Source organism: Xiphophorus couchianus, chromosome 6 (genome assembly GCF_001444195.1).
Source record: "Xiphophorus couchianus chromosome 6, X_couchianus-1.0, whole genome shotgun sequence".
Taxonomy (NCBI): Eukaryota; Metazoa; Chordata; class Actinopteri; order Cyprinodontiformes; family Poeciliidae; genus Xiphophorus; species Xiphophorus couchianus.
Window position 1 is genome coordinate 5,944,923 of NC_040233.1, and position 18,961 is coordinate 5,963,883.

The 18,961-nt window shown below is 38.5% G+C and overlaps 2 protein-coding genes across 9 annotated transcripts in view; one reads left to right on the top strand and one right to left on the bottom strand.

Moving 5' to 3' along the window:
• Positions 1–338: 338 nt before the first annotated feature.
• Positions 339–13,128, bottom strand: LOC114147231 (acyl-CoA-binding domain-containing protein 5A-like). 4 transcript variants are annotated; one of them, XM_028021840.1, is made up of 14 exons: positions 12,902–13,128; positions 10,977–11,116; positions 10,507–10,630; positions 9,845–9,917; positions 9,529–9,676; positions 9,384–9,422; positions 7,780–7,950; positions 7,470–7,685; positions 6,443–6,537; positions 5,018–5,204; positions 3,873–4,075; positions 3,682–3,732; positions 1,470–1,585; positions 339–1,373 (listed from the first exon to the last, which is right to left on the bottom strand). In XM_028021840.1, the coding sequence occupies exons 2-14, from the start codon at positions 11,098–11,100 to the stop codon at positions 1,361–1,363; spliced, it is 1,560 nt and encodes a 519-aa protein (XP_027877641.1). In that variant the 5' UTR covers positions 11,101–11,116; positions 12,902–13,128; the 3' UTR covers positions 339–1,360. The 4 variants fall into 4 exon arrangements, with proteins under 4 accessions (XP_027877641.1, XP_027877639.1, XP_027877638.1 ...); XM_028021838.1 differs by lacking the exon at positions 12,902–13,128 and adding an exon at positions 11,357–11,767; XM_028021837.1 differs by lacking the exon at positions 12,902–13,128 and adding an exon at positions 11,357–11,767 and having other exon boundaries at positions 10,977–11,190.
• LOC114147232 (abl interactor 1-like) overlaps positions 12,408–18,961 on the top strand; it is a 29,395-nt gene continuing 22,841 nt past the window's right edge. For 2 of the 5 annotated variants that reach the window (XM_028021842.1, XM_028021844.1), the window contains exon 1: positions 12,415–12,860. In XM_028021842.1, coding sequence (XP_027877643.1) covers positions 12,744–12,860 — 117 coding nt within the window. In that variant the 5' untranslated portion in view covers positions 12,415–12,743. Of the gene's footprint in view, positions 12,861–18,961 lie in introns of all 5 variants that reach the window. The other 3 variants (XM_028021843.1, XM_028021845.1, XM_028021846.1) reach the window with 2 other exon arrangements.

The following is an 18,961-nucleotide window of genomic DNA, read 5'->3' on the forward strand; positions in this document are numbered from 1 at the left end:
AGAGCAGGACCAGAGACCAAAGAAGAGTAAGTTCAACAACAAAATGTAATTTCCTTTCAGGATAAATACAGTACATTTTTTAACTGATTTAGAACTTCACATTTGTTTGTTTTCTTGTGTTTCTTACCTAGCTGGGTTCCACTTAACACCCAGAATATTTCTAACCCAAACAAAAATAGATAATTTAACACAGAGTCCTTATTTTGCCTATTTGGGGCTTAAATTTGATTCCATTTTCTCTCCATATGCACCCCATATATACAACTGGGATGGTTCATAGGCAAAATGAGCTGGCTGTGGCAGTAGCTTCTATAGATTCACTAGCACCAATGCTCAAAAACATGCCAGTATTTTTATTTTTTTTAATTGCAAATATCAGCTAAGGGAATCAATACTTAGTGCATGGAATGTTTTCAACAACCACAGACTAATAAAAACTTTAAATACTGACCTAAAAACAGTCGGTTTTAGTTACAAACATTTTTTTATTTTATCTTTTAAGTTTCATACAGTCACATATTACAACTAGTCTTGCTGTAAGATCATCTAAAATGTACATTATCTTAATTTATACTGTAAAAGTGAATAGATGAATGATTAGCTAAGGCTAATATAGATTGTCTGTAGTATACGTTGCAAATGTAGGAGGTGTTATGACATAAACAGACACCTGAAACCACATACTGCAAAACCCCCCGACACTTGGTCAATACTTCTGTAGCAGTTTCTTTGTTGCTATTATTGTTTTTCATTTTTTAAAAAGCATATATTTTTCTTTTTTTCCCCCTCACAAGTTTTTTTTTCTAAATTACAAAAACGAAAGCTGACTCAGCAGTCAGCTTTTGACTCAGCTACCTCTCCACGTAGATGGAGGAATAATTATTTATTAGTTCACTGCAGCGACAAGCTACATATTAAAATTTCTGCTTGCTACATGAAGTGTATGCCAGACATTAAGAAAAATACCGTCAGCCTATTTAAATGTAAAAAAAAAAATTACACACGTTAAACACTGATTTATAATTTATAAATATATCTTCCCAAGGCATTAAAATTAACTAAATTGCACAAACATGATACACCAAATAAATAATAATGAGAATCTAGAAAACGCCCAGAACTGGCGAACTATAGTCACTGTATAATCATAAATTATCATTTCATTTCAGTCATTTTATGGCTACAGGCTATAATTAAACCTTCTCACACACCTAACAGGGCTCCTCTTGCTTAGGAGAAACCACCAATTTCCTGCAGCTTTCAGATTTAAGCTTCATAACTCCACATCTGGAACGTTGGCTTAAGTGAAGCCACAGCGAAACAAAAGTGCATTTTTGGTTCCTGTCGAGTGTCAGAACCCTCACGGTATTTTCCTGTGAACAGAAAAGAGGAGACTCAGTCAAAATAAAACATTAAAAATCTAGTTAGCTTTTTTAAAATTATTATCATTAGGCATGAATCCTGCTCACCTTCTTTTACGTTGGAAATAAAGTTGGACAAGCCAGTGGGTGAGAAGAGGCCAGAGCGTCGTCAACACCACAGTGAGAGGAGAGAGGCGGAAAGGCCACCAAGATGGCCTCAGGAGCTACAACACACACAGGCAACCGACATAAGCTGAAATGAACAAACGATAATAACATTTTGGCAGCGATTGTAGCACATTTTGTAACAATATGTGAAGTCTGAGAGCAGCTGTTCCTTCTATAGCTGTTCTTGTGGATTACCCTTTTCATGCTGTTTTCCTTATCTGAGAAAATAAACATCTAGAGAAAATGAAAGTCTTTATCTTCGTTTAAAGATGCATCATGCAACTTTTATTTTAAAAACATATGACTTTTTTTTACGTATTTGTTAGAATTAATATTCTGCCTTTTCCCAGTGCTCCCAGCACTAACTACATTAAAACACCATTCATAAACAACAAATCACTGCCAGGAGGAGGGTCTTTGCACTGTCGATCACTCTCGTGCTCACCCCCTCCTGCTTGCTCTTTGCTAAGCTACAACTGATTCACCACAACAAAGTCTGCCACTAACGCTAATGCTAGTTAGCATAGCCACCGCCAAACGGTTTTCCTGTAACAGTAAGTTGTTTTTCCACCATTTGCACATTGAGCACCATACACGAGGACGATTGACAGCGCTAAGACAATCCTCCTGGCTCTGATTGGCTGTTTTTGACCAACAATAGGAGCGCTGAGAGAAGGCGGAGGAGCTCAGTTTTTTCCACAGATTATCTGTCTCATACAAAACTGTCATAACATAATGACAGTTTTAATAAGTTTCATAATCTTATTTATAATAAGTTTCAAATAAGTTTTAATAATTATGGAAAAAACATGTTCTGTAAACATGTGGCTTTAATGCAAAATGTTACTCATAATTCATTATTCCAAAAATTAACTTTTCTACTGAGGTGATGGGATATTTGTCGGGGGGAAAACATCATTTTTGAGCTCATAAGATGATTACGAGTAAATAAATTCAAGCTTTCTGGGCTTCATACAAAAACCGGTTACCATGGTGCAAATTTATTTGTCTGCTTGAACCTCACCGAAGTGGCTAGACGGCAAAATCTTTGGTATTTTTGGTCTAGTTTTTTACCCCTCCAGGGGGTCTTTTGTGGGCTCTAGTGTCCCTTATATGACAGTAGGCTGACAGGAAACGGAGAAGAAGAGGGGGGAAGACATGCGGCAAATGTCGTTGGGTCCGGGAGTCGAACCCGCGACGGCCACGTCGAGGACTCAAGGCCTCCAAATACAGGTCGCGCTAACCACTACGCCACCACAGCACGCCCCTTTTTGGTCTAGTTTTGAGTGCAAATATCTCAGCACACTTTAAATAACACAAAACTAGTGTGTAGTTTTTTCAGCAAATCTAGAGATTGTTTTAAGTCAATATTTCCTTAATATTGATTTTTTTTAATGTACTAGCTCCACCAGTAGATTATTTCACTCATAGCAGGACATTTTTATTTATGTTTTTCTATGTTCTTTTGCAGGGTAGAACATCTGAATATTTTATTGTTTAAAGGAAGCTGGTTAGTTTAGCTAGGAAGCTCGTATTGTGTAATTACCTGCTTAATCTAAATTTTAAACGATTTGGATGAGGTTTTAACAGATTATCCTCACTGATATGTTCAGTGCCTTTTAAAAGTAGGTCTGATATTCGTGTCTTCATGTCATCACATTACGTAAATCCCACAACCGAATACGTGAATAAGTTTCTCACTGTTACCTAAATGCCTCCTTTATTATGATTGTGCATACTTACAGCTTCAAATGATTTTAAGTCCAGCATATTGTTGCTGGTTTATGGAGTGATTCATAAAATCACTCCATGTATATATTTGGGGGGAAAAAAAGAAATTCATTCCTATGAGAAAAATAATTGCTACCTAAACCTATTATCTTTTTTGCTTAAAACATCTTTTGGAAAGAAAGAAGCGGTAATTTCTTTTTTTTTTTTTTTTGCCAAAGTCAATTTTGGCCAAGAAATGACTCAGAGTTGTTTTAGTAAGGTGACGATTAATTTTGTCAGCTCAAAACTAAAGAATCTCATGATAATTTTATGCAGAAAACCCTATAGACATATATATACTGTATATACCATTGATGTCCACTCTTTGCTACTGTAATAATAAGAGTGAGAACAATGAGAAGAGAACAGAAATGACAAGAACCTTTCGTGGAACAGGTAAGAAGCCTTCCTCTCTTGGAGACGGAGATCTTGACTAAAAATAAGAAAATAAAGGCTTCTTTTAGTATACGCAGACTGGTGACGATAAACAAGGTGAGCAAAAATGTGACATAAACAGAACAAGTCCGGATGCCGCTGAAGCAAATAAAGCAGCCGGCGGTTCTGGTTGATCACCTGTGACCTGGTGAGCTCTTCTAGAGCGTGCAGCCTGTGCAGCACGTCGGCCATGTTGTGCTGCAGCCTCCGCAGAGCAGCTGCTATTTGCTCGTTCGTGTTTCCCCTCGTAGCTACGACAGGATGTCTGCGCCGCAACACACAATCGCAGGCAGCGTCTGCGCTTACACAACGCAGAGGGATGCAGGTGGCTCCGGGCGAACCTGCAACAGAACAAGAGGCATCAAAGAGCAAGAACTTGGGCGTGCCATGGTGGCGTAGTGGTTAGCGCGACCCATATTTGGAGGCCTTCAGTCCTCGATGCGGCCGTCGCGGCCGTCCCTGACCCGACGACATTTGCCGCATGTCTTCCCCCCTCTCCTTCCCCGTTTCCTGTCAGCCTACTATCATATAAGGGACACTAGAGCCCACAAAAGACCCCTGGAGGGGTAAAAAAAAAGAAAAAAAAAAGAGCAAGAACTTTGTGGGGAAAATCAACATTTTAAAAATAATTTTAAATATTATTTAAAATTCGACTTTTTTGAGCTGAACATCGTGCTATAATTTTATTCCCTCATCAAAAACAAACCAGTAGTGTTGCCTTGATTCTTTCATGCATATTTGAGAAATCCCTTAATCTCCCATGGCAACGACTCAGCTGTGCAAAAAGTGTGGTTGGACCTAGCCCAGCTTTCAGGGATGAAGCTCCTCCTCCGAGCTGCAGTTTTCAAGCTACAGAGCTTCCGCCTCACAGAGCAGCTATCTCGTGCAACCCCACCACTCGGCTCCTTCAGACTAGCCAGCAGAAATTAGCAAACACACTGCTGAGCTCATTATACGAGCTACTTCTCAGTGAGACGCTGGTATAAACGATGTTAAAAGGCTAGTCATCACACTTCCCCTTTCCGGACGACTTCCTGAAGGCAGAGTCTTAGAAAGTTTTTAAAGTTTTTAAAGGAGTTTTTAAAGAGGCCCAAATTCAAGGCATTAAACTACGAAGTCAAATTTCTTTTAAGTAATATTTGATATATGTAGCAATTTTTTTAACAACTGAAGTTAACGCAGTTACTCGATTGTGCTATAAAATGGTACTAAATGCCTGGAGAACACATAAAATTGCCCCTTTAGTGATGCAGTGTTATCAAGGGAAACTACTGCAGGTTCACCTCGTCCTCGTTTCGACAAGGAGCTGCTGGGCTTTCTTGAAGCCACTCTTTCTTTCATGTAGAAATCTCCCGCCGGTCCTTCATCTTCCGCATCTTTCAGGGTTGTGCTGCTCTCAAACCAAACGTCGCTCGTCTTCACCGATGTAGCGCCTGACCCGGGGGACCGGCCTTTAGACGGAGGCAGCCGCTGCGCACGCAAACGAGAGTCGGGCACAGCCGAATAGAGTTATACACTATCGATTAAAGACAACCACCTGCACCTGCATCATGAATTGTGCTTTTCTTTGAGGCCCGACTGAAAGATTGCAAGTTTTTTAAAGCAATATAATAAACACGAAATGAGACATAGTTTTTTATTTTATTTTAAATTTAGTAGTTTTGAATCCAATAGAAAATAAAGAGAGACACTGCAAAAACACAAGTATTTCTGGTCTAGTGTCTACTGCACGTATCTCAGTACACTGGAAATAAGACTAAACTAACTTACATATAACTTTTCAGCAAAATATAGGAGCTTACTTAAGACAACAATTCCTTAATGTTGATGAAAAAGTATAACTTACACTGGCAGAATATTTCAGTCATAAAGCAACATTTTTCCCATGTTACAAGTGGAACTTTTTTTAATCAATATTAATGAATGTGATGGAAAAATTACATTAAGGTCACATCTGCTAGTCATGTTATATGAATGATTGTGAACTCTCACCAAAAGAACTATTTGGGTTACATGTACAGTAGAAGGTTGGAAGTTGTTTTCTACAGCTGCATCAGAACCAGGCAGTCTCTCCCTTTGTTGTTAATTCTTTACCCTTGGTATAAAACTCATGTGTTGTCTCTGCCTGACAGAGCTTTTCATCCAGACCTGCTTCATTACTGATTGTCCTACAAGCTCTCTGTATTGTGCACAATATATGAATAAGCCTGATTGAGTGATTTCACCTGAACAGTGCTTGGAAATAGTATTTTTTCCACGACAGGAATCATTGACATAAAACAAGTTCTCATATCTTGCCAAAACGTTACTTGTAAGTTAGTTTTGTCTTATTTTAAGTGTGCTAAGATATTTGCGCTAGAAACTAGACCAAAAATATTTTGTAAGATTTTGTGTTTTTTGCAAATGTATAAGTTAATTCCAGCCTCAAAAAATGTGTCGCAAACCGTTTCGGACAGAAATAACTTTGTAAAGTTATTTCTATCCGATAACTTTACAAAGTGCTGTGATGTACTTGCTGTAGGTTGATGTGCTTATAGGCTGACAATTGTGGGACTTTCTAGCTTTACATTTAAAAATCCAAACTACTGTCTGCCAATCAATCCAATTAGGAGTAAACTTTCCAGTTCAGAGCTGCGTTGTTTGTCTGATTGGTGCATCTCTAGTTCCGACATTTATTTTCATCAGGGAGATGAAGAGACAAGGCAAACCTCCTCCATGGCCAGATGCTCCATTGAGTCACAGAATTCCTCGTTGTCAGAGTCTGCGGGTCGATGGTTCTGCTCAGGATTTGCATCGTGGTCGTCTGAGCGGTCAGAAAACAAAGCATATCAAAAACATAAATGTGTCACCAGAAAAAAAAACAACACACCAATCATATCCATCTAATAATTGAATATTTGGTTTGAAAGTCTGATAGTGAAATTGCTTCACTAGCACACAGTTTGCTAATGAGTCAATATTAGAGTGTTGTTTCCATTAAATAAGAAACACAATTTTAAAAAATCACACGTGAATAAGTTTGTTCACACGACAAGTCATTAGAAATCATTTCACGACACGATTCTCCAACTACTTCCTGCCGCCTTCTTCTTCATGGTTTGCACCGGTGGCAACATCCGGTTGTTGATTATGTGACTCGTGTAACGCAAGAAAAGTGTTCCCACTGTTGTGAAATAAACCAATTTCTAAATATTCTGAATAATTTTCCCAAAAATCAATAGTCGCAAAATAAACATTAAGCCTAAAACCATCTTACTGCAACAGACTGAATGTTCTGTTTTTTGTGGGGGAAATATTTCAGTGTTTGTTTTTTGTTTGTTTCGTTGTTGCCAGTTGCTATGGCAACAAGCCTGCTTGTAGCTGTGCTGATACAGAGAGCGAGAAAGAAGTGGTTTTGAGTTGTACTGTAACAGTTTTTCCTTTTGCTGTGGAGCACAGCACGACATTAAAAGTATCTACATGTCCAAGTTTGATTGAGTTAACAGAATTATTCTACGGCGGCAGCGCGGCTACGATGACATGTTAAAGAATTGTCTTTTTGCCGTCCAACATTATCCGCATGCGCGAAATTTCCTTATGTAAACAATAACATATAGGGGATCTATGTTTGTAAATATGATTATGATTAAGTCAGTGCCTCACCAAATATGAACCTCACCGCACGTCACTGGACTCTACAGAACACAGAAACCAAAATAAACACACAAAAACAACTAAATCCTTACAGGATCCTACCGTTAAAGTATCCATTAAAGTGCAGGTATGGGTTATGGAGTCCAGTGGGCTCCATGGAACAGGCCAGCTCCTCCTCCTCCACCTCGCTGTTGAGGGAGCTGTGTGTGCCGTTGGTGAAGGACGACACGCTGGGCTCCAGGCTGCTGTTGGACCCCTTAGTCTCAGACCGCCACCTCCTGTCCTCCACAGTTAAAAAGCGTGGGTCCTGGTCCCAATCTGGGGTCAAAAAAACAACAACAACAAAAAAAAAGAAGCAGGAACATTTGACAATGTCTCTTTGTGTTTTTGAATTTCTGGTTTTTCGTCGTACCTCTGGTCCCCACGTTGTCGGCGCAGAAGTCGTCATTCCAGTTCTCCCCACTTTCCTCTGTTATCACTTTGCCTCCCTCTGCCTCCTCGCTGCTCGCACTTCGTCTCAGGGCACTGCTGCCTCTGTCGCTTTCCTGGACGTTTTGTATGTCCTCCCACAGATCCCCATAGCCTGAAAAGTGACAAACAGCACTTCAGGGTCTACAGTGTCTTACCAAACATTCACACCACTTAAACCTAAAGATAAAAACCTTTTTCAACTGTAGGAATGACTGATGTAGATCACTTCAATTTGAGTTTTTTTCTGATCTAGAAGGTCTATATCAGAAATATAGTACTATGTACTATGTGGAAAAATTGTATTTTTCCACATAGTACTATTTCCACATAGTACAAAAATAGTACTATATGGAACTATTTTTTCCACATAGTTTTAAACTGTGTGGAAAAAAATTAAGGTGTCAAAGTCAAAACCTTTGACACCTAGCTTAGCGCTATCAGTGTAGCATGCTAGCAGCAATTGTTGCTAGGCTTACATTTACTCTTCTTATGACAAAAAGATGATTTCCGTGATAAAATTCTCATTGTATGTCAGTAGAAGACCTCTTTAAGATAGTATAGTTGTGTTTGTTTATCAAAAGTATTTTACTCACGTCCTCTTGTACAGGTTTGAGGCAGACATTTACCTCCAGCTGTTCAGGCAGCAAATAAAGAGGTCTGGTCATGTGACCATTCACACTAGCCATATGAAACGGATATTACCTAAGAGTAGACAACTTATTATTTTATGTTAAAACTTAAATTAGATGACCAGAGCCAAAGCAATACTTTTACAGCAATTCCAGAAGTAAAGAAAAGAAATTACGGGTTAATCATATCTTCAAATGTATTGATACTATCATTGAACAAACAGTGGAGTAAAATAGTAAAAATAACAACCCCAACAACACGGATAGTCTCAGGGGTTTTTAAACATCATTGATTGGAATTTATTGTGACAGCGATAAATCAAAATCGTATCATGATAAGAAATTTATTGCGATAATTGAGGAATGATACGATAAACACATACCCATGGGGAGTGAATACTTACGTAAATGTGATTTATTGGTTTTCAATTTTTAACAAAAATTGTAATATATCTGCACAGTTCATTCTGTTTACACTAAATTAATTGTCACATTTACGGTATTGCACATTTTTATTTTTATACATATTGCAATTTGCACCAATTTAAATTCCCTTTGGGATCAATAAAGAATTTTTGTATTGAGTTAATTGTTTCCAGTTATGTCTATGTCTTATATACTACTGGTAGTTTTGGCAATAAAGTGAAATTGAATTGAATTGAAACAAGGGTTCTTGATGTGGAAAAGCCCCATAGGGAGTATCAATACTTTTGCAAGAAGCAGAACATTATGCACACACACGCACACACACAAGTTTTGACCAATTCTGAATTCTGCATGAACACAGGTCAATTAAATACAACATAAACAATGAAAACACACATTTGTTCTAATGGCTTTTCTTTAACTAGACCAGGCTAATGCACAACACAACCTATCTCTACTGAGTCTAAAGCAACTAACGTCAAAGACTTGCCTTCCATTGTTGGCTTCTTAATCGATTTAACCAGCTCCTCTAATGATACGAACACATGGCAAAGACACAGTACGCTCTTATTACATTTGATGTGCCTTTAGGTCTGAAGCAGCATGAACACTTGGTTGTTACTCGTCTTCTTTACCTGCGTGCTCCGCAAAAGGCCTGGTGAAGGGCCTCCTGACTGCCCCGTTTCCTTCCTCATCTTCCTCTCCGTCCACCTCGGTGTAGAAGTTGCCAAGCCTCTGCACCAGCTCTGTAACTTCCTCTGAGATTGGGATGGTCTCCAAAATCTGACAACGCACACACACACACACACACCCCGGCGTTCCAGCTGATATGACACTGACTCAGCAGCATAAAGGTCCGACGTCTTTTTTTTTTTTTCTTCTTTTTTCTGGGCACAAAACTCGAACATGTTACTGTAGTCTACGCTTCTGTTTTGTGGGAAAGCAGCTTACCAGCTGGATGTGCTCTATGTAATTCTTCATGGCTTCCTCTTTTGTCATGTTTCCCAGAGAACTCCATGCGTCCCTGACAACACAGTCCAAGTTCAACACAGAGGAAAGAGCTGCATGCCAAATAACTTTAGCGAAGCTGTCTCTCTGAAAGTCTTTTCAGAAAATTTTTTAAACTGTCTCCATGACATGATGGTATGAGACAGATGAGCTGCCAAAAAACAAAATTAAGCTGTCCCACCTGATCTCAGTGCTACTATTGCCGTCTGCAAACATGTGCAGGAGCATGATTGGCAGCGCTAAGACCCGCCTCCTGGCTCTGACTGATTGTTTCTGACCGGAACCGGTGCCTCTCTGTTTAGAAGGAGGCCCACATCTTGGTACCAGTTATGCAGAACCGGTTATTTTAGAATAATGGACTGATCTGCCACCAAAAACAATTGGTTGCTCTTGATTATCCTTGAAAATGGGGATGACAACAACATATTAACGCCACAATATTAACATTTTGACGGTAACAGGTTTTTACAGCCATATTGACAAAACAAATAACAGTTCCAAGGCAAGGCAAATGATCTCCAAAGCATGGAAGTGGGGTTAAACTCTAATAAATTCATCTTTGCATAATTCTAAGTTGAATTCAGCTTTAAAAAGTTAAAGTTTACCATTTAGCTTTGCCTCCAGTGTCCCAGAAGCCAGTTGGTCTGGGGATGTGACAGGGCCCCATGGTAGCCTGCCTATAGTAGCTATAAAACCTCAGCATTATGTCATCTGAAGGCTGGAAAGGACCTAAGAAATGAAGAAAAGGTGGATGACATTTAAAACCTCATTAAAAACAAACAATATAAAAGAGTCCTTTTAAGAATTGTGCGCTAATCCATGATCTAAGCCTCTAGACCAGATAAACGACGGACTCCTTTAATCACGGCTCTTTATCCTGGTGCAGCAGCTTTATGGGAGCAGGGAGCGGGGGGAGCCAGGAGTGACAGCTCCGCATGTAGGTCAGTCACCTGGATTGTTTACACTCCACAAGGCGCGCACGTCACATGGACTACTGCGCATGATTAGACAACTCTGGGTTTATTTTATAATTGCCTTTGGGTTTTTTTCAGAACAGACCGGGATGATTCATCACCTTCCTCCGGCAAACTCCGGATCACTTTAACCGCAGCGGTAAATTTCGCCTCCAGGCTGTACTCGTCCTTCTCCTCCTCCTCCTTCTCCTGCTGCGCCATGCCGAGTCCACACAGGGATGACATGAAAGGAGCCTCAGATCTTGGACGAGAATAGGGATTAAAAAAAAAAAAAAAAATCAAGGTGGATCAGAGATGTCCGATGAAGGGTGCAGCCTATAGACAGAAACAGAAGATTCGCATGCTCTCAATTCAGTTTTTTATTAGTCTATAAAATCCGCGTAACCCATACTATCTGTTGCAACCTCTGTGCTTTTTAAAAAAAAAATGTTTTTAAGTCATATCCCCCCAACCTCCCATCTCGGATTTTGAAGAAACCCACCTTATTACTTCATAAAGCCGGTGTCTGCCTGCAGTATTGAAGCAGAGAGCCAATCTCCTCTCGGGTTAAGGATAAACCCAGCAGTTAACGCTTGAAGCGCTACTCGTTTGTGGGAAATGTAGTTCATAGCAGCGAGAGCCACGCTTGGAAGAGGTTCGCCTTCCACCGCTGAAGGCTTTCAAATCCCACAAACCTCATTTACTTGGGGTGGGATTTAAAACACAGGGTTGTTATGGGAAATGTAGTCTTAAAACATGTTTCGTCTATGCAGCAAAACGCTGAAACCCAGTTGTTGCTTTAAGATGTCAGACTGCCATATCTTTGGAAATGTATGTCATATAAGCACGCTGGATTTATTTTAAGCGTTATCATAATTATTTATGTAAATTTCGGACAAATGTTTTACTTACAAATGTAGAAAATAAGGATTGCTTCATATTATATTATATTATATTATATTATATTATATAATATAATATAATATTATATTATATTATATTATATTATATTATATTCGCTGTTGTCTTACAATTTCTCTTAGGTAAAATCCTAAAGGGGAATAATAAAGTTTCTATCTATCTCTCCGTCCGTCCGTCCGTCTGTCTGTCTGTCTGTCTAATGGGCGACGAGGGGTTTATGGGAAATGTAAGCTTAGGCTCGCTGGTGAATGCATACTAGATGTTTGTCATACCAATTTTATGTGATTTTACAAGTTTTTAAAAATCTATTTCATTTAAAAGTTTAATTTTTAATACGGAAAATTTTGGATTTCTGAATTTCATAGCATACTCAATATTGTTGACGATTCAGATTTCTGAGTACATTTGTGTTAATGGATGACAAGAGTAAGATATATATTTTGTATTAATTTAGTATTAAACTTGTAAATTCAGTTAAACTTTATGGGATGATATACGTCAGAGAGATTAAATTTACACCTCCATTTGTGATGTATTATTGTAGTTAAAAATTTAATAATTATTACAGGCTTTGTTTTATAATTGATATTTTTCTTACTATGACAGTTAAATATAAAAAGACAACAATTGTATAATCTATTTATATTAACATATTAAATATTACTTTTCTATACCAATTATATGAAAACTCTACTAAAATATTACACGGCCATATAATTACGTGTAAAACCGCCGCAGCGACATCTGATTGGCTAGCTCATCCACCCGCTCGGCTTTTGAACCAATGAGTGCTCTCCGTTTGCAACGTAGCTGCGATTAGTGACGCACTGTTGTGAATCCGAGGCCAGCGCGGAGCCACAATGCCAGACGAGGGAGCCCCTTTCTCAGCAACACAGCACAGCATCACAGCCTCGCCTCATTGAAAAAAAAAAAAAGACGGGCAGGAGAGCAATGCAAAGGGATGTAAGATGGCAGAGCTACAAATGCTATTAGAGGAGGAAATCCCGGCCGGTAAACGAGCGCTGGTGGAAAGCTATCAGAACCTGTCCCGGGTTGCAGAATACTGTGAAAACAATTATGTTCAGGTAAGTAAAGGCCGCCGAACGCGATCATTTCCCCTCCTCACCCCGTTTCTTCGTCGTGCCTGCGGTGTTGTAGCTGAAGAGGGTGAAACCACAGCGACAGGAAATGCTGGTCGCAATGAAAGCGGTTCTCCAAGCGCTGGCCTCGCCGAGTGGTCTCGGCTCCCGGCGAGCCGCTTCTGCCAGCCGCGGCTCGGTGTGGGCTCGGGCTGGGCTGCACGTCGGCGTTTTCTCCTTCATTTATGAAAGCAAGGGGCTTTGCTGGGCGAGCTAAAAACTGCTGGGGGGCCTTTCAGAGGGTGTGTCGTTATTAAGGCTATAAGTGGTTTGTCACTTCAGTCTCTTATAGGTACCTGTGAGAGACAATGTCGACCCCATTTTTAATTTGGACGTTTTTATCCTTCTCTACACGAATCCCACTGAGTGTGCTGGCAACGTTGAGGCGTCATAACAGCGTTACGAATGCTAATTTTTTAAATGAAACAATATTCTTTATATATATATATATATATATATGGTTTGCCTAAATGTGACACTTTTCTTCTGTTAATCTTAGCACTGAATTACAGCACTAATCTTCACCCCTGCGTGCCACAGAGTAAGCCTTTACCTTGCAGATAAAGAAAAAAACTAAACTAAACAAACAAACAAACAAAACCCCCCCACCACCAAATCAACGCAGAGATGCACCAATCAGTCAGCTAGAGATCGGAATCGGTCAATTTTCCCCTCAATCTTTCCTGATAAGTAATCAGCATATTAGTTTAAATGCAAAAAAAGAAACACCAAGAATTCCCATTATATTTTATTTATGAACACATAAGCTGCATGAACTTTGATGTGTTTTTTAGTTGAACAAAAAGTTGCTAAATCTTATGGACATCAATAAATGGCATCAACATAAAAATAATCTTGGCTGTTGCATCTCCACTTGTATTATTACATTACGTCAGGTTTCTTCTGAGGTGTGGTTGTGTGCTTTACACAACTTTTTGTGAGCAATGGTGCACATTGATAAGATGTAATGCTGAATTAATTTGTTCTCTATCAGAACATATGCCTCATTTTTTTATGTTTCATATGGTGTAATCATTGGAAATGCATCTAAACCGTCAAAATCAGAGTAAGCATTTCAAAAAACCAGAAATTAGCAACGACCCGGAATTTCTCTAGTTATTTATGGCTAGCTTGTTGCCAACTTTGGTTGCGTCTTAGCATGGTTAGCCACGTTTCCCTCCCTCTCTTCCTTTTTCCCAGCATGCCATTGTCCACATGCCACTTTCCCACCTACTACTTTTTGCATCTCAGTCACTTAAAGCTCACGAAAGTTTGAATTGAAGAGTCCGTCCAACCGGCTAAATGTGGAATTTGAACGTGAAAGCGAATGCACCGTGATATAAATGTTGGTGAGACGATGCTCCAGCTGTTGGAGATTGCAGACCTTGATGCTGTGATTTGATTTCATATAGCTGCTCTCCCGCTGAGTGTTTTCAGTAAACGTGTGAGCCGGCATCGCTGGCTGAGTGGTCCGGCATGAACTGCTGTGCCTCTCAGCAGTGAGACCAAGCGCTGTGCTCCACAGTGGTAATTATTTTCACTGTGATGCTGTGAAAGACCATAGCCGCAGTTCAACATAATATCAAATCTTTTTTTCAGTTTTTTTTTTTCTTTTTTTGTTTAACTCCAGTCACCATCGTGGCCTTCCTATATAAAACGTAGGGTTGAAAGGTTTAATCCAATTTATCGTCATTATTGAAACAATCATCAGCTAATTTAGTAATCATTAATTGTTAACTGGAAAAAAGGCCATTGGCTGAAAAAAAAACTAAACATATTGAGAGCGGAAATTAAGCCAAACCTGTACAAAATACAGATTTTGCCTTTAAAACAAAAACACTGTTCTCTGTAAACACGTTTTATCCAAAACTACTCAAGTGGCTTTTTTTTTTTCTTTTAAACATTCAACTGGTTCAAATTCGGTAAATAAATTCTATATTATTTTGTTCTAGGCATTACATATTTATTTTCTTTTTTAAAAAAAATAGAATTTAACTATTTTTTCCTTTCATTTTTTAATGTTTTAATGATATTGTGTAAAAAAAAAAGACTTAAGTTGTTCAGTAGAAAATCTGCAAAATGTTACTATGTCAGCTTGTTTGTGTTTCCCTTGGACATATTTTGCACAAACAAGCTCTTCAGACAGACCAAGTACCAGTCTGAGACCCACAGATCTGTAATATTCATGTATTAATTCCACTTTTAATTCAATACATAGACAAAATCTTACAATAAACAAGTAATTTGGAAATATTTTTCAAGTGGTCATGACTCTTTTCTTCCTTTTTGTAGAATCGCCGATTTGAATTATTTAACTAATAATGTTTCTGCTAAACAGAAACATGTCACCTACAGCAGGGATGCAGCGTGGCGCCACCATGACTGTCTGTGTTCTTATAAGCAGCTGATTTTGGGGGAAATGTCAGTAGTACTCTGTCCGCTAAATAATCAGCAGTACATAGAGGACAGCGCCTCCAGTGATCTGTACTTTAAACAGCTGGAGAAAGCTCTGGTCACTCCAGCAAATTATCGGTTTACGTCACAAGAAACTGTAACTTTACCCAAGAAGAGCCAGTTCTCAAACCTATCTAAGGAAGTGGAACTCGCAAGTACTTGCTTAAATGTTTTAAATATATAGAGTATTAATTATCTGTAACTTGTGATATTTATGTAAATATTAAGCAGATGTTAGTATTATAAACTGCATCATGACAAAAATTTCTGTTGTGCATAGACAGCATATAGAGATATTTCAACTTGGTGGGTAAGAAATGCACATTTTCATCAGTTTGTTGTCATAACAACTATATAATCTCGTTAGTACTTTCTTAACCTATTTATCAAAAATATGATGACACAGTTATGTTCATTTTATTTTCTGTGGATCTTGAAAGCTAGGGGTGTAGCGATACATGTTCTTCCAGTTCCTATACCGATACCACGGCTTGGAGTATTGGCCGATACCGATATTGACCCAATACAATGTCAGCACGAATTATTATTACTGTTTTTGTAAAGTGGAATGTTAGAAAAGGCTTGATCCAGTGATGTCACTCAGGTATGAGGTATGAGAGACACTGACACATTTATTATTATCCAATGGGACAGAAGCGCTGCTGGATTGAAATGCTGGGGCAGAATGCTTCTATCAGAGATTTTGTGCAGGCCGTTATAATCCGATTCACATTTTTTGTTTGATATTGGACCAAGATCCGATATCAATATTGGTTCAAGAAACCCCTATCGAAAATTGTTCACTAGTGCAGTGCTTCGCAGCAGGTGAGCCATGGAATATGAACATGAATCTTTTTTGGTTTCTGTTGAATAATAATCCCTTTAGGGAGATTAGAAACAGTGACAATCTGTATGCGTCTTAACGCGCTTTAAAAAAAATTATGCTATGAAGCATGCAAATGGTCAGCCAAAACAGCTTCAGTTAATATTCTCCCCAAAACGACTGGTAATATGTCTGTTGAGCATAATGACTCGAGCCTCCTGTTGTGAGTCAGTGATGTTGAAGCCTAGAGCTGAAATCTGCTCATCTAATTTCAAATAGTTCTTCATCCTCCTGCATATAGGCCATTTAAAAAGCACTCGTACTGTCAGATCATCAGCTTAAATAGCAGCGCTGCACAAAAACAAACAGCCGCGCTGTGATATGGAGATCATTTGTGTGATGCTGCAGAACTGCGAGTTTTATTCTTAGATCAGATATTTGCAAAAAAGAAATCCATTTTGGAGGAACTGTCAAACTGTCACCCATAAAAACTGGTAAGAATAAAGCAGATTTTAAATTCGTTTGAGTCTTTTTGTTGTTTCTGGGTTACAGATAGGTCAGTGGGATAAAGGAAAGAAACACTATTCGTTCCACCATTCCAATTCTACTCTGCATATTGAACTCATTGTCTCAGTTTGGGACTTTGTTGGACAAATTGTAGTCAGTCACTTCAACTTTAAAGTAGGTTAGAGGAATACATTTCTAGACATGGTCCAGTTATGTGCTTAAAGGTTACGGTCATTTCTAAAGAGGATTTGTTTTTTTTCTGTTCATTTTGTGTTGATGTCCACAACATTTGTTGAGGTTGGATTACAGCTGCTTCACTTACCTTGAAAGCCGTTTCTTGAAACTACATCACGTCCATATTTACCGTGGTCCAATTGCAATATATAAAAGTGGTTGAATTTTCTTTGGTGTTATGCTCAGAGAAAAAAAAAATCAGTTCTTTCTATTTGGTTTCTAAACATTAGGCATGCCAACATCCAACATTTTCCTCATTAATATGTTTTTAGGAACTATTACTACAAGCATTTGTAATATATCCCTCACCCTGTGTAAGTGAGAAAATATACAAGCTTATACTTCTGTTTTAAAGAGGCAAAATCCTTATTTGGCTGTAAGTTTGATCTTTAGTGTATTAATGATGAGCACCGTGAGAATTAATTACTATAAACAGAAAGAATGTTCAATCTTACTTAAATTTCAGAAATTTGCAAATGGCTGCCAACATTTCCAAGTCCAGCATGCTCTGTGACGGACAACAGTTTGAAGTGAAAAAGAGAGAACAGGCCATCTTTGCTTTGATATGTTCAGCCTTCCTGCTAAATGCGATATTTGTTTGGTAGTTAACTTTAACCCATTCTACGCCTTCCCTGACTTTAATTTTAAACACCTCAATAATATCAAAAAGAACTAATTGAGGTTTCTTCCCTTATTAACGACTTCTACTCCAAAGAGTGTCATAATTAGGGCAACCAAAATTTTTAAGTCAAAGAAATAGATTTTTGTGTTAGTGAGCCGGTCATTTACCAATTGCACTCACCAAACAGTTGCTCTGTACATCCCAGCCTTTAAGACAACAAGGTTTTCAGTCTACATTCCAGCTCTGTTCTAAGTCTGACAGTCTGGCTTATTTGCTTCCATCCACTTAATAGAAAAGTGATGCATATATTAAAAAAAAAAAAATTTCTAAGCCTTCTTAGTTTCACTTGTGAATCGATCACTGATTACTGGCTATTTTTAGTAAGAAAGCTAAAAGAATTTGCGTCGCGGTTCTCAGCTTTCCTCTGAATCTTTGGTTTTAACAAAATCTTTCTGACCCATAAGGGATCATTTTGATTCCCAGTATCCCAGCAGTTCAGTGGCCAGGACAATTTTACTGCATTAAATTGTGTAAAGGATGCTGTTTAAGTTAATGTTTTGTTAAAATTAAAAGTTTTGTGCTCATACTTTACCTTCCACGCACTTCTTCAGGTGCTGGTGTGAGAGTAATTGTAGTTATGTCTGTTTCCTATGCGCATGCAAGGAAAACGTTTAAATATGGACCTTCCATCCAGTGTTTGTGATAATACCCAACCAACAGGGTGTCTGCTGTGTAGCAGGCTGGTAAGCTGGGACTCTGCAGGTAGCAGCAGAGCCTTTCAACAGATATTAGTGCAGCAGGTGGCCTGTCATAGTGGAGGAAGTGGAACAGGAAAACTGCTTGTGCATCATCTTTAACGTCATTTTCAAACGGCTTTCAGCTTACGGGGGTTCTTGCTTTTCATCTTTTAAAAGAATGTTTCTTCAAAAAATCTTCTTTCTCCCTTCTTAACACATTGCTATTAAGTCTTTAGGATGCTAATCAGCCTAATTTTTTTTGAAGGGCAAAAAGGGACCAAATTAAATAAATAAATACACCATTAAGTGGTTAATTAAATGTACCATGAAATAAATAAATGGTTAATTTAATGTTTAATTGATAGACAATTTGTTAAATAAGTTCTCCTGCATTTAGCTCTCCTTTACATGAGCCGCCATGGTTTTCAAAGGATGAAGCTAATAGTTTAGCATTAAACCCGCCGATGACTCTGCCCCGCGACTTCAGTGGGCAGATAAAATTACTTCATGGTGACACTGCAGGAACAGGAGCCGTGAAGTAATTAAATAGTGAATGCATTATCTGCATCTGCTATTATAAGTTTCCATTTTAGAAATTTAATGACAGGTTAAGAATTATAAATGAATTGAATTCCATTAGTAATGTAAATATTCAAATATTTATTTATTT